The following is a 14,762-nucleotide window of genomic DNA, read 5'->3' as shown; positions in this document are numbered from 1 at the left end:
TAAAATTCTGCAAGAGACCCAGAATAGTCAAAATAATCTTGGAAAAGAAGAACTAAGTTGGAGAACCCACATGTCCCAATTTCAAACTTCCTACTACAAACCTCCAGTAATCAAGACAGTGTAGTATGGCACAGGACAAATTCAGTGATTTCCCCCCCCCCCCCCACCTCTGGTTCATGAAATGAGTAATTTTAATTTTCTTTTAAAATTATTTTAAAAACAAAAAAATTTTGACCACACTGCCCAGCATATGGGATCCTGTGTTTCCTGACCAGGCAGTGAACCCACGCCCCCAGAAGTGGTGAAGTGCAGTCTTAACCACTGAACCGCCAGGGAAGTCCCTATTTAAAAAAAATTTTTATACAATTTAAAGGTCATTTTCCATTTACAGTTATTAAAAATATTGGCTATATTTCCCGTGTTACACAGTGCATCCTTAGGTCTATGTTATACCCCATCCTCTGTGCCTCCCACTTCCCCTCATTTTCATCTTTGGATTCATTCCATACTATCTGTTTTTTTCCATAATATGTCTATTATCTCTGAAACTTAAGGACCACTAAGTTCACTAAAGGACATATACTACATTCCAATTCCACTTAAACAAGATGCCCACAACAGTCAAATTCATCGAGAAAGAAAGAGGCTGCAAGGGGCTGGGGACACACAATGGGAGGTCAGTGTTCAACGGGGACAGAGGTTCACTTTGGGATGAGGACAAAGTTCTGGAGACGGTACCAGTGACAGGCGACAACAGTGTGAATGGACTTAACGCCACTGTTCTGTCCATTTAAGGGTGGCTAAAATGGTACAATTTATGTTGTGTGCATTTACCATAATGCAACAATTTAACAGCACAAGTTATATTACATATATACATTATGAATGTTTGTCATAGATGTTTATAACAGTGAGAAACTACAAATAACTTAAGCACCCACCAAGCAGTTAATGGTTAAATAAAAACCATACAGTAGACAATGAAACATCAGGCAGTACAAGTGAGGTTACGGATCTTTACTTGGTGACACAAACAGGTCCATGAGATGCTGGAAAAGGAAGGCTGTCGTATGAAAAGTGTGATCATTTTGGTATTTAAAAAGAGAAGACACGAGTAAATACACATACAGATGTCTGAGAGGCTAAAGCCCCAAATTAAACCCCAAGCCAGCAGTGGTGACTTCTCACTGGGAGGGGCTATGGGAGATCCTTTTCTTCCCTTTTCTATTTTCTGGCAATGAGCACCTGTTACCTTCATAATCAGAAAAGCAATTGAGCCCTCTGAAGAGAATAAATAACCTGACATGAAGGATGGGACAAGCAGATCACAGACAGATGAGGGAAACGGAGACTTGGGCACAGCTTTCCCTCCTCAAGCAGGGTGTGCTACCCTGCTCGGAGCTAGCGGTGGGCAATTTGTGCGGGTAGCTCAGCTGCCAGATGGCGGCTCGATTCCCTACCGCACCCCCAGCGCATCTCCCCAGCCTTATCTGCACTGGCCATGGCCGGCCGTCGAGAGGCCATCAAACACCTCTCACTTAAAGGACAACAGAAAGGGAGCGCCTGAGCATGGGAGGGCACAGACATGAGGGCATAGACACAGGAGAGCCGTTTCTGCAAAGAGGGCTGGGAAGGTGGGGGGAATACAACACTCTGTGGAGAGGAAACCAGCCAGCAGCGAGACAGGCTGTTAGCAGTGAGGCTGTGGTTCTTTCCTTCTGGGAAGCGGGGGCTCTGCCACTGGCTGGCGATGCCCAGGCAAGCCATTCATCACTCTCAACACTCAAATCAGTCACTCGGCTGCACGCTCATGGCCTGGCACTGGCACAGGGGTGCTCACTGGCCCGGCTGGGACTGCAGAAGCCGGACCTGTGGGAACCTGTTCCCCGTGGGCCATCCCCTGGGACAAGGACCCCATCCCAAGCGGTGGTGTCATTAGCCCCTGAACTCCCTACCGGTGCCAACTTACAAGAGCGCCTGGTATCCAGGTGCCTCTTTCTGGCTGAGGGCTTGGCAGGCGAGTCAAAGCCCCACTGCTGGTCTTAAATTGGCCAAGGCTTGTCAGTGTCTAAGTGAGGTCCCCAGACATGAGTGCACAAGGAAAAGACTAGGGAAGGATGGGACCACCATTTACTTTCTTGCTAAATAGGAACCAAGGTACTAGGCTGTCCCCAGGGATCAGTGGTGTGGGGAAATCTTGGTCAGCTACTTACTAAAACCTTGGACATGTGACTGCATCTTTCTGAGCCTCAGTTAACTCACGGGGAAATAATAACACACCCTTCAAGGACCACTGTAACTACCACGTGGCTGCGCTAGTAGCGCAGTGAAAGCCTTCACTGCACTGCACCGTAGTGCAGTGTGCACTGTACACTATTAGCTCTGTAACCTCAGGCTAGTGACTGGACTTCTCTGAGCTCTAACTCAGCCTCCCCTCTCCTATAAAATGGGATCTTGTCAAGAGAGGGCACATACACAAAGCGGCTACCACAGCGCCTGGTACTGTAATAGCTGCTTGGTAGATTCTAGCCATCATTATTGCTGCTACAAGCGGGGCACAGCAAGGCAGCTTACACGGTCCCTCAACGACAGAGAGACTGGAAGTAAGCAAATGATCCCAAAACTGTCTGGGAGGAATTCCTGACTTAGTCTCCCTTTGGACTTCACCAATCAAACCCCAAACCTGCCTGTGTATAAGAACAAAGGACTGGTCCCTGAGGCTGAAAGCATCGCAGTGCCCAGGGGCGAAGACACTGGGAACAAGGATGGCATTGTGGCTGAGGGTATAAACTGATGGGTCATCAGCGGAGGGCAAGGGCAGCATCTACCAAATAATAATCCCATCCATCTGACCTGCCACTCCCTTGACCCTGCAGTTATATCTGAACACATATAAGGTCACCTCCATTTTTCATATACTGCTGTTATACCAACAGAGGGGCAGAGGGCCGTTGCGGGGGAGGTGTGTCTGTGTGTGTGTCTCTGTGTGTGTGTGTGTGTGTGTGTGGCAGCGGGGGAGGTGTGTGTGTGTGTGTGGCAATGGAGGCTCTCTTGTGTGTGTGTGTGTGTGTGTGGCAGCGGGGGAGGGGTGTGTGTGTGTGTGTGTGTGTGTGTGTGTGTGTGTGTGTGTGGCAACGGAGGCTCTCTTGTGTGTGTGTGCTGTGTCAGAATGTGGCAACGGAGGCTCTCTCCTCAGGGCTTTTCAGTCTTAATAAAGCATCTCTCCAAATTAAGGCAAACACTGAACACAGACATTTATCAATCTAAACTCAATTGTGATAAATATTCAGACCAACCTGACAAAGTCTTCAGGAAGCAGGTCAGGATTGACACCCAGGGCATCAAGCACATCATTTCGTATCTGGAGCAGTAACTCAGAATCTTCCCCAAAGGTATCAGAACTAGGATCTCTTCCTTTATCTGTGCGAAACTTCAGGAGCACTGGGAAAGGAAGAAGGCAAGTTAAAAAAGCAAGTCTTTTCACAACTGAAGAGAAAATATTTGAAAATGATGTGATCAAAAAGGTCTTAATTTCCAAAACATACAAAGAGCTCATAGAACTCAAATGGGCAGAAGACCTGAATGAACATCTCTCCAAAAAAGACATATATGTGGCTGACAGGCTCATGAAAAGGTGCCCAATGTCACTAACCAACAGAGAAATGCAAATCAAAACTACAATGAGGTAGGTACCACCTCACACTGGTCAGAATGGCCCTCAATTAAAAAAAAAGAAAATCCACAAATAATAAATGCTGGAGAGGCTACAGAGAAAAGGGAATCCTCGTACACTACTGGTGGAAATGTAAATTGGTGCAGCCACTATGGCAAACAGTACAGAGCTTCCTCAAACAAAAAAAAAAAAGAAAAAAGAGCTGCCATACGATGCAGCAATCCACTCCTGGGAACATATCTGGACGAAAACACAATTCAAAAAGACACATGCACCCCTATGTTCACAGCAGCAGTACTCACACTCATCAAGACATGGAACAACCTGAACGTCCATCGACAGAGGACTGGGTACAGGAGACGTGGTGTGTACATCTACAGTGGAGTGCTGATTCAGCCATAAAATAGAATAAAATAAAGCCATCTGCAGCAACATGGATGGACCTAGAGATTATCATACTAAGTGAAGTCAGTCAGAAACAGAAAGATTTTCTCTAAGTGAAGTAAGTCAAAAAGAGAAAGACTTATAGGTGGAATCTAAAATATGACACAAATGAACTTATCTATGAAACAGTAACAGACTCACAGACCCAGAGAACGGACTTGTGGTTGCTAAAGGGGAAGGACGGATTGAGAGTTTGGGATTAGCAGATGTAAGCTATTATATATAGAATGGAATAATGACAAGATCCTAAGGTATAGCTCAGGGAACTATATTCAATAACCTGTGATAAAGCACAGTGGAAAAGAATGTCTGTATATGTGAATCAACTTTGCTGTAGAGCAGAAATTAACACAACACTAAAACAACAGTACTTCAATAATTTTTTTCATAATAACTTATAAATGTTGATAATAAAACAAAAAAAATTTTTTTCATTCCACAGGAAGTACATTAATTAAAATCTGGGCCAAGTGAAAGGTAACACTTTTCATTTATTCCACCAACATAGTCCGAAAGGTAATCAAATAATGACAAAAATGACTAAAATTCCTGTGACGAGAGCCATGACAGTACAACAGAGTCTGACATCCTCTATAGGGTGCTGTTAAGCAAAGCTTCCCTGCGTCACCACCATGAGTGAAGTGTGTGTGGGTTTGGGAAGAAGGGTCGGGGAAGCTTTCAGCGCAGGGAAAAGGCCATGTTCTGACCCAGAAGAGACGTCAGGTGGAGGAGGCATGCATTCTAGGCACAAGTTCAAAGGATGAACTGCTTCCAGCCAGAGAGGACAGCCAAGGGCTCGGACGCATCAGACAGGCGGATCATTACAAACAAACCCTCCCATACTTAATACAACTGCTACAACTGCCATGTCAACCTCCAGAAAGGGATGTTTCATTTCGGATGTGAACTAGAGGAAGGGTTTAGATGACGGCAGCAAATCAGAGCTACCGTGGAACAAGCCCTGAACAAGGCTTGGACTTGTAAGCCAAATGAAAAGACATAGGCAGGAACAGAAGACCGAGCCCCTTCCACTGCCTCATCCAGATGTCCACTGCGCAGGCGGGCTGGGGGGCATTCTTGTCCCCACCATGCTCTCCAAGGCAGGTGGAGTCTCCTCTCCAGGCAGTGCTCCTCCCACGGCACACAGGCTGTTTCGGAGCAGAGGCAGAGACAGTAGATCCCAGGGGACCCTGGGAGGGCCCTTCACACTCAACAGTTTACCAAGTGCTTCCGCTTAAGTCTCATCAGTGTTTGCTGACTGAAAAAGTGAACTCATTCCCAAGTCATACTCCCTCCCTCTCAGTACAAGGAGCTCTCTAAAAGTTAGAGGTGAATGGGAAAAGTTAAAGGTGAATGGGCAATAGTCATGGGGCTCTTTTAAAAATGCAAATATCTGGATCTAGCCCCAGACTAGGGAATCATTCTCTTTGTTTTCTTCAGACTCACACACAGTTTTGGTGATGGGCAGCCCTGTGGAGAACAGCTCTCCAAGAAGTAGTAATAATTCATTCATTCGCCAGCATGAGTGAGCACGGCTGACCTAGGTGTGCCCGGTGGACCTAGGTGCCAGAGGTCCAACAGTGAGCAAGGTCTCTGCAGCCTGAAGGTGACAGGGGAGGACAAGGAATTAGGGGCCAGGACAGACGGCTCCACTGCAGCCTGAGTGAAGTTCATAAACAGTTACGCAGAGTTCTCAGAAGACCCCAGACAGTGGAGGTCCAGGTTAAAGAAGATGCAACCTGCTGCAGGGCTATGCTTTTCTCAGTGCCAGTGCCAGAGAAAAACTGCTAGTCACGTGCCCTGGACAGGGCTCTGCACACCAGAGGGCTTGTCCTCTTTTTCTTTAGAAGGTTCCAGAATACCTGCTTCAGATACTATTTGCGGTCCAGGAATGTTACTCTCCTTTCTCTTCCAAGAATACAGCTTCTACAACCCTTGATTCTGCCCGACCATTTGGCAGCCAACTCAAAGCCAATGACCATTCGGATGCTGGCTAACACGGACTTGCCATCACCCGAGCTCAACTTCTACCTCTGCGGATGTGTCGCTGGGATTCTGATCTGGAGTAAAACAAATGCCTTCAGGCAAGCGTGTGGGGACAGGGTGGAGGAAAGTTTGCAAAGTGGTGAGGAATCACTGAGACCGAGCCTATTTTCCAACAAGGTCCTGTGACAAACGAACCTCCGGTCCAGACAAGAGGACATTCTAAGCGGACGGTATCAAATGTCAGCCCTCGTCCTGTCCATCACTCTGGAGAAGACAGATCCAGAGTGTGTGTCAGCGCTGCCTGAGCAGAAGCTCCTAACGCACAGTCCAAGGGCCAGGGACAAGCAGGCGGGAAGCAAACGAGGCTGCGAGGCTGCATCTGGGTCCTGTCTCAGTCCCGTACAGTCTTTCTTCTGTCACTGGGGCAGAAGCACGAGCTGTCACAAGGGACGCCAGAGAGGCTCAGTTTTTAAGCCCTCGCCACAAAACTTTTCACCTTCTGGTTACGAAACACAGCTCTTGAAGCAAACTCAAACTATTGTAATAACTCCAAAACAAACCGTGCCTACTCCATGCCAGGCACCTTTCTAAACCTTTTACGTCCACAATAACAGAGGGAGGGAGGGAGGTCCTGATACGCTTCCACCTTCACAGGTGAAGAAACTGAAGCTCAGAGACTGAGTAGTTTTTTCCATGGGACTGCCAATGAGGAGTGGCGGAGAACGGCCAGTTCTGATGTTCAGAATCTGTGCTTCTTAACCCTAACTGGGCCCAGCAGAAATCCAGGACCATCAGGAATGCAGCCCAAGGATCCCAAGTAGTCTGGCTCTTTGCCCCCCACCTCAAGAGGACTCCCGTTCGACCACATTTTGGTGAGACGCATTTTCCAGACGGGCTCTGCCCTCTCTCAACTGGTCCACTAATTTTAAGTTCCTAGTTGTGTGGGTGAGCAGAGGAGGCAGGGGCCATATGAACCCTGGCCCATCCATCTTCAGGGGGTAAGACCAGTTTCATTTTGGAAAGAAAGAAGACGGCGCTCAGAGGAGGAGCAGAGGCCGCCAGCAGCTGGCCCCGCTGTTTCTCTGGGCCCCTTGCCTGTTCCTGGTGTGGGCCGCCTGGACGTGGGCCGGCAGCCTGGCACCGTCTAGAGGCCTCGCTGACCACATCTGAAGTTCGCGGAGGGCCTACGGGACAGGGGCCAGTCACTCCAGCCACTTATTTGCAGCAAAGCAAACAGAGGCTGTATTCTGTACTTTTTTTTTTCCCCCTTTAATGTCAGCACTCCAGTGAGCAGGGCTGGAGGGGGCAGGAAGAAGCCCAATGTTCTAGACAGGCAGCAGCCTCAGAACTGACCTGAGCCCCTGACGGGTTCTTGCTTATTAAAGTCTCCTCTTTGTTCTGTCATCTGCCCTCCCAAATGGCCAGACATACACACATCACTGTTGACTCTGCATTTCTGGAGAGCACCTCCCTGCCAGTTTCCAGATTATGAAACTATTCCGTGAAGATCAAATACTGTTAGGGATGCCAAAAGATGACTCATCGAAACATATCAAAACACTGCACAAAATCAGAGTTCCAAACTTGATTAACTTCCTCTGAACCTTTTAATTAACTCAGGCTGCTGAAGTCCGGGGATGGGGTGGGGGTGGGGTGGGGGTGGACATTCACCGCTACTGAGGACAGGCTGGGGTCTTTGCTAGAGTTCAGGACTCTCCCATGCAACAGAGAAGACAAACTTTGAAAGGGGGAAACCAGCACCTTTCCCTGGATTAGAAGAAAAACTGTATACATGTGGGTAAACTACTATTTTTGCAAAGAGAAATTAACTCAAATTCAAATTTAATGTAAATCAGACTACTAGATTAGTGTTATAACAGGAATCCAGGAAGCAATATTATTAATTATTCCATTTCTTTCTGAAAACTTTTATTGCATTTAAATGGAACAATTATATTTAGCATAATCACTAAGGCCATTCAAAAACTCCATTATTTTTGTAGGAAAAAAATGAAGTCAATGTTGCAAACTAGCTCCAACCCAATTGCTGTTCCCCAAAAGAATTCAACTAAAGGAAAAAAGCCAAATCTCTATAAAACTGCCTGGCTGGTGCCTAGAGCTGTTCTGTACCAGACACCCCTGCCTCACCTCTCTGGTGCTCCCCACCATTCTCCCCAAACTGGCTCACTCAAGAGACTCATAATCTCTGGGAATGGTCTGGAAATCGGATCCACTCCTGGGTGACATACATCTCCAAGAAAATGAAAAGGAGAGTTATCCTCTTAGCCAGCAGCCCATCTCCAAAGGCAAGACACCAGGTCTCCTATTTAGTCATCTGTTCATTCAATAAATACACAGCGAGCACAGACTCTGCCAGGGCCTGAGTGGGACAAAGCAAAACGCACGCTCTGCCACTCCGAGTATTTCGTGAGGGTGACACACAAAAACAACACGTGGTAACAAAAGGCTGGGACTAGAGAAGGAGCTCTGGGTGAGCGCGACGGGGTGGAAGAGGGTGGTCTCACCTAGCAGGCAGACGCCCCTTTCCCACCAGGCACAACCACCATATTTCGGCGGGTCCTCCAAGCCCAAACACTGACCCTTGCCACCTCCTGCCCTGGACTTGCCCATGCTGCTCATCAGGGACCACTGCACCCTCTCTGTAGAGCCCTTCCCAGGGCCTGGGCAGCCTGGAACCAGCAGACCACTCTGACCCCTGTTCTAAATCACTGTAACACTGGACCCTGACAACATCCCTGAGCCTCCTCGGTAAAATGGGAATCGTCACAGCACTGAACTCATGCGGTTTAAGGATGAAAGGAATAAATACAGGCCAAGCACCTTGGCTAGTGCCAGGGGAGCGTCAGGTCCATGGTGCTACTCCGGAACTGTCCGACCTGCATAAACCCACTGACATGGCCCTCAGAGAGGTTGACACGCTGGTCTATGCTGGGACTCCTCACGTGACTGGGACCACCACCAACTCAACAGCGAGCGCGGGGGGCTGCCGCGCCTTGGCTCTGAATTGTACATCCTCTCTGATACTCTCTACAACTCGCTCTCGGCCTTCATGGTCTTAATCACAATTTGAGACTTTATAGTCACCTATGTCAGTTCACTTGTACAAGGACTGACCTATCTCCTTTACTAGCCTGTGGTGCTCCGTGGGGCAGAGACGTACCTGTTGTGTTTACCATTACCTAATGAATGCCCAGCACAGGGCATGCCCCCATGGTACACACTGAGGAATTATCTGTTCTACGGGAAGCCTCAGTGTTTGGAGAAGGAAGGGAAGGAGTCACACGGTGGGGAGAAGGCTCACAACAAGGTGACACAGGCCCTCACTGATCTAACCAGCTGGTCCTGTGCTAATTGAGATGAATGGAGACCTCAAGATACCCAGAATGGTTCTGTTTTTTACCAAGGAATGTTCAGCAAGAGAAAAACAGAAAAAGGAAAAAAAAAAAAAAAAAAGATACACAGTGTACCACATCTGCCTCAGGAGGGAAACTAGACAGAAGCCTGCCTTTCAAGGCCGTATTTGAGGGCCAAATGTGCAGAACAGCTGGCCCACGGGCCTGAAACTCAAAGGAGGGAAGGGGCTGGGCTGGGGGAGGCAGAGGCATGGTCTCCCGGAACCCCCATGAGGCCTGCTGGCTCTCAGCCTCTCACCTTTCAGGGCATCTGGTTGCATCTGATCGTCTGCTCAGCTCAGCTCAGCTCAGCTCCACCCCACTCCCCGCTTCATTTACCTCTCTTAGTTTTCCTCTTTAACCCAGAAATGTGAAAGTATGTGCATGCATGTATTCCTTCATTCATTTCTCGTCCACAAACATTTCCTGAGAACCTGCACACCACATCCACCCCGGATGCTGAGCCGTGTTGGGACCCAAAAGGTGGAGATCCCAGTCCACAGAGGGCACACACATGCCACATGTCTGTCACCATGGCCGCCCGGGCCTTTGACTGCTTTCTCCAGAGAACTTCACCTCCAGATTGGCCTGCCCTGAAGACTTTTTCTGAAACACCCCTACTGAGCACCAAGTCTTGGCCATCCTTTCATCTCGCCAATGAAAGCTGATCTCTGACCACATCCCATCTCAGTTCAGCAGAGAGAGAAAGAAAGCTGTCTCTGGTTATTTACAGCTCGCTGTCTTCTGAAGAGAACCTGAGGCAGCTGGATGAAAGTTGCTGATGGGAGAAAGGGGAGTCCTGCTTCTCAGAAATGACCTGCCGGGTTTTGCCTACCAAATAAAGACCCAGATTACTCAACCTGAGCGTGTAACGGAGGAACTGGCTCACCCAGCCATGCAAAGGTGTGGTATTTGAGGGGCTTTACAAAAGGTCAGGCCCTGTGGCCAGTGATTTAATTATGTGCAAATGGTTGCCGCCAAGTTATTTATGCCATAAACAATCTGGAAACTATCTCACATCCAATAATAGGATGATTACATAAAATACGATTGGAGTAGGAAATGACAACCCACTCCAGTATTCTTGCCTGGAGAATCCTGTGGTCAGAGGAGCCTGGTGGACTACGGCCCATGCGATTGCAAAGAGTTGGACACGACTGAGCAACTAAGCATGCACATGCAATATGACACGTTGACAGAATGAAGTATTATTCAGCTATCAAAATTATGTTTAAGCAGCTTTTAGTCACATGTTTGTTTTCTTAACATTTAGGTTTTTAAAAGGGGGACATGTAATAGCCTATATTCAGAATAAGCTCTTCTACATAAAATAGAATGAGGTGGATGCAACTGTGATCATCCTCATGTCCGAGGTGGGAAACTGAGGCTTGGGCTCACAATGGATTCCAGTCACTACACCTCTAATCTCTATGTTGTACTGCCTCCCCGGAAGCAGAGAGAAGAGATACTACAGACTGGTTTAAAAAAAGAAAAGAAAAAAGAAAATCACTTCAAATGAACTTAGTTTCTGACCCCAGACTTCATCAGTTTAGAATAATGCAAACCACCCATTCAGACTCTATCTGGCCAAATATTCTATTTCTCCTTTAAAAAAAATAATTATTATTTTAAAACAAAAATTAAAAACAATATTTTCCCCAGCTGTGCTGTGCAGCATGTGGAGTCCTAGTTTCCCAACCAGGGATCGAACCCATGACCTCTGCAGTGGAAGCGTGAGTCCCAACCATCAGGGAAGTCCCCTATTTCTCTTCTTTAAAAAAAAAAACAAAAAAAATGGTCTAATGATTCCTGAACTTGACTCTCATCTTTACAATGGAGCAATCTGAGAAGTCTGTAACTTACAAAAAGAAGGGGTCAGAAACATTCTGAAATGCTGAGGCAGGTTACATAGGGGCCAAGTGCAGAGCTCCCTGGACCCCGAGTGCTCAGCCCATCTCTTAGCGTGGCCAGCCGCCCACAGCTCACAGAGCTGTTCTGACAGAGCCCTCTCCATTCACACTCCCCTGCCTGGTCACAAGCAGCAGGGAGACAGGGGCTTTTCTCCAGCCCAGCACTTGAGTGGCACATGACCTTGACTCTGGGCATCTGCTGCTCTCCGCCAACCGCTCTTACCCAGGGAAGATGGCACAGGACATTCCCGTGACTGTTGTCTGACAGTCAGGGAAGAGATGTGAGGCTTTCAACCAGAATCGCAGCTGGGCTGGGGCCGGAGAGCAGCTCAAACACAGGCTAACACGGGGGTGGGGGAGACACGAGCCTGCAGAGAAGACAAGGCAGGTTGCTGACAATGTTGCCCATTATTTCAATCTGGCCTCGGTGGGCCTCAGTTTCCCATCTGCAAAAGTGGAACAAGAAAACATCATGGGGCTCTTGTGATGTTCAGACTTTTAAAAATGGACATAATGCCATGAGTATTAATTAGTAAGGCGAACAGCTGAAGTCTGACTGAGTGCTTTGAGGGACGTGGTATTTATTGGGGGGTGCTTAAACACTTACTAGGTTTGGTGACCCTGGACAAATGACTTAGCTTCTTTCAGACTCTATTTCCGTCTGTGAAAATGAGATGATCATAGTAAGATCCGTTCCCATGAAGTTCCTTGTTGGTTAACCAACAAGGACCTACTGTATAGCACAGGGGGCTCTATTCAATATTCTGTAAGAATCTCTATCAGTAAAGAATCTGAAAAAGAATGAATACATGTATATGTATAGCTGAGTCACTTTGTTGTACACCTGGAACTAACACAACTTTGTAAATCGATTATATGCCAAGAAAAATTAACAAGTTAAAAAAAATTATTAATGCACAAGATGCGCTTGGCCTGCATTTGTTAATACCTGTGACCCTCAGTGGTGGACTCTGGGTTATATGCCTCTTTTTCAGGTTGAGGAATGGAGCACGAGCCTAACCAGAGTTGGTTCTCCAGCAACAGTCTCTACCCACTGATGGCAGTGAAGCCCAGGACAGCACTCACGGCTCACTTCTGCCCTCCCCCTCACCTCTCCACTCTGCGTGGCACTGCCTTCTTCCTTTCTGAATGACTGTGGTCTGCGTTTTGTACCACTGATAAGACAAGTGGCACCAGAAAAAAAAAACCAAACAAAAAAAAGAAACACAACAAAACCCACTGCTTCTTTCTTCTTCCCTCCCTACAAATTATTTTTAAACATCTGTGGTTATGACAGCAGCAAATCAACAAGCACTCAGCGGCTGCCCCATTATCGGAACCCATTTCCCTGTGGCCGTCTCTTCCTCAGCAGTTCTTGTCATCGTTGGACACCAAAACACCCGCGGGGGAACGCGGGGCCCAGCAAGTGGCGACGACTGGTGTGCAAAGGTTACAGGTTCTAAAATAAGAAGTTCCTACTGAAGAGAACTGATCACCCAATCAAGCTGAGGTCTAGAGACAAAAGTCAGTTAAAAATCATAAAAACAGGTAGGCTCGGAGCGTCGAGGTGGCAGGGAGAACCGAGGTGGCAGGGAGAACTGAGGAAGGAGGAGTCAAGGAAACTAAGTTTTCTAACCATAAAAAAGTTAAAACTGTTCATTATTAAGAAATTTTGTGAAAGAATCCCTGCAGTGATGAGGGAGAATGAGGCACAATATACTAGAAAGTTCTGGAAGAATACACATGAAAAGGCAGTTTCCTCTGAGACATCTGAGTATTTTACTAAGAAGATTAACATTAAAAGAAGACAATGATTTCTAAGGCTCTCCTATACATGATCACTGGGAGGAGAAGGTTATCAGTATCTCCCCCATTCCTATATGAGAAAACCATATGAGGCCATAAGGTGAAGGGACTTGCTCAAGGCCAAGAACTATATGACAGAGTGGAACTAAAATGACTTTCTTCCACGAGGATGGGATGTTCTGAGAGAATAGCATTGAAACAAGTATTCTATCAATGGTGAAATAGACCACCAGCCCAGGTTGGATGCCTGAGACAAGTGCTCAGGGCTGGTGCACTGGGAAGACCCAGAGGGATGGGATCGGGAGGGAGGCGGGAGGGGGGATTGGGATGGGGAACACATGAAAATCCATGGCTGATTCATGTCAATGTATGGCAAAAACCACTACAATACTGTAAAGCAATTAGCCTCCAACTAATAAAAATAAATGAAAAAAACAAACAAACAAACAAAAAAACAAAATGCCTTTCTTCCAAATCCAAATCTGGAGACACCAAGGTTCTAGGGGTAGCAGAAAGTAGACATGAACTCCAAACTTGCTGGGCTAGACTTATGAATCAAGAACAATCGGGCACCTTAGAAAAGATTCTAATTCCCTCACGGCGGGCCCAAGGTAAGATCTACCAGCTCCAAGGAAGTCCACTTTACTGTGTATTTCCCCCAAACAAGAATATTCTCATAGAACCACAAAAGTTATTAAAACTGAAAATTAACATTGATAAGAGTATTACTACCTACTCAACAGATTTTTTTCAAATTTTACTGACAGTCCTACTGATGTCTTTGAGAGCAAAAGCAAAAAAAAAATCTGCTCTCAGATCCAGTCTGGGAAGTCTGTGTTCCATTTAGCTACCCTGTCTCTTCATCCTCCTTTAATCTGAAATGGAGTTCCTGGGTCCTTCACGACACTTTTGAAGAGTACAGGCCATTTATTTTATAGAATCATCTTCAGTCCAAGTACGCCTGATGTCTGCTCATAACTGGGGTGAGATCACCCACGCTGGGCTGAGAACCAGAGGCCACCCCTGGCTGGCTCAGCAGTGCAGTGCTACTTACTATACTATCCTCTACCTGCTCAGTGCATGCAAGCAGGACGCATGACACCTACTGCCCTATTCTTGGAATGTTAACTGTGATCTCTTGGGGGAGGGACAATCTGCCAGGATTCTCTAGTCTCTCTGTAATAAATCAAAAAGTATCTTGGGAAGATATCTATGCTGTTTCACAGACTACTTTCCCATTCGTTTTAGCATCCATCAATGATCCTTAAAACAATACTACTACTATGATGGCCAAACACAGATTTCTCTTAATCTTTCTCATTTTGCTGTATTTATTATTATTCTTCTGTTTAAAAAAAAAAAAAAAACACCTTTCCCCTCTCCCTCATTTATTTATTCAATTATCAGTATAGGTTCATGAGTTATTTTATTCTATGGGTTGTAATCAACTACGATCATGATTTATTTGATCCTCAAATTCTCCCAGATTTGATCAGTAGGCACCGGTTCAAACTGACTCCTGTGACCTTC

General features: G+C 46.7%; 1 protein-coding gene across 4 annotated transcripts in view; it reads right to left on the bottom strand.

Annotated features, from left to right (window-relative positions):
- SAE1 (SUMO1 activating enzyme subunit 1) overlaps positions 1-14,762 on the bottom strand; it is a 61,679-nt gene that overhangs the window by 6,762 nt on the left and 40,155 nt on the right. For 3 of the 4 annotated variants that reach the window (XM_065926382.1, XM_065926383.1, XM_065926384.1), the window contains exon 7: positions 3,297-3,441. The exons of the other annotated variant lie outside the window; for it this stretch is intronic. In XM_065926382.1, coding sequence (XP_065782454.1) covers positions 3,297-3,441 — 145 coding nt within the window. The remainder of the gene's footprint in view (positions 1-3,296; positions 3,442-14,762) is intronic. 4 annotated transcript variants of the gene reach the window in all.

The sequence above is a fragment of the Muntiacus reevesi genome, chromosome 2 (genome assembly GCF_963930625.1).
Source record: "Muntiacus reevesi chromosome 2, mMunRee1.1, whole genome shotgun sequence".
Classification (NCBI taxonomy): Eukaryota; Metazoa; Chordata; class Mammalia; order Artiodactyla; family Cervidae; genus Muntiacus; species Muntiacus reevesi.
Note: the sequence above shows the minus strand (reverse complement) of the source record. Positions and strands in the feature narration are given on the sequence as shown.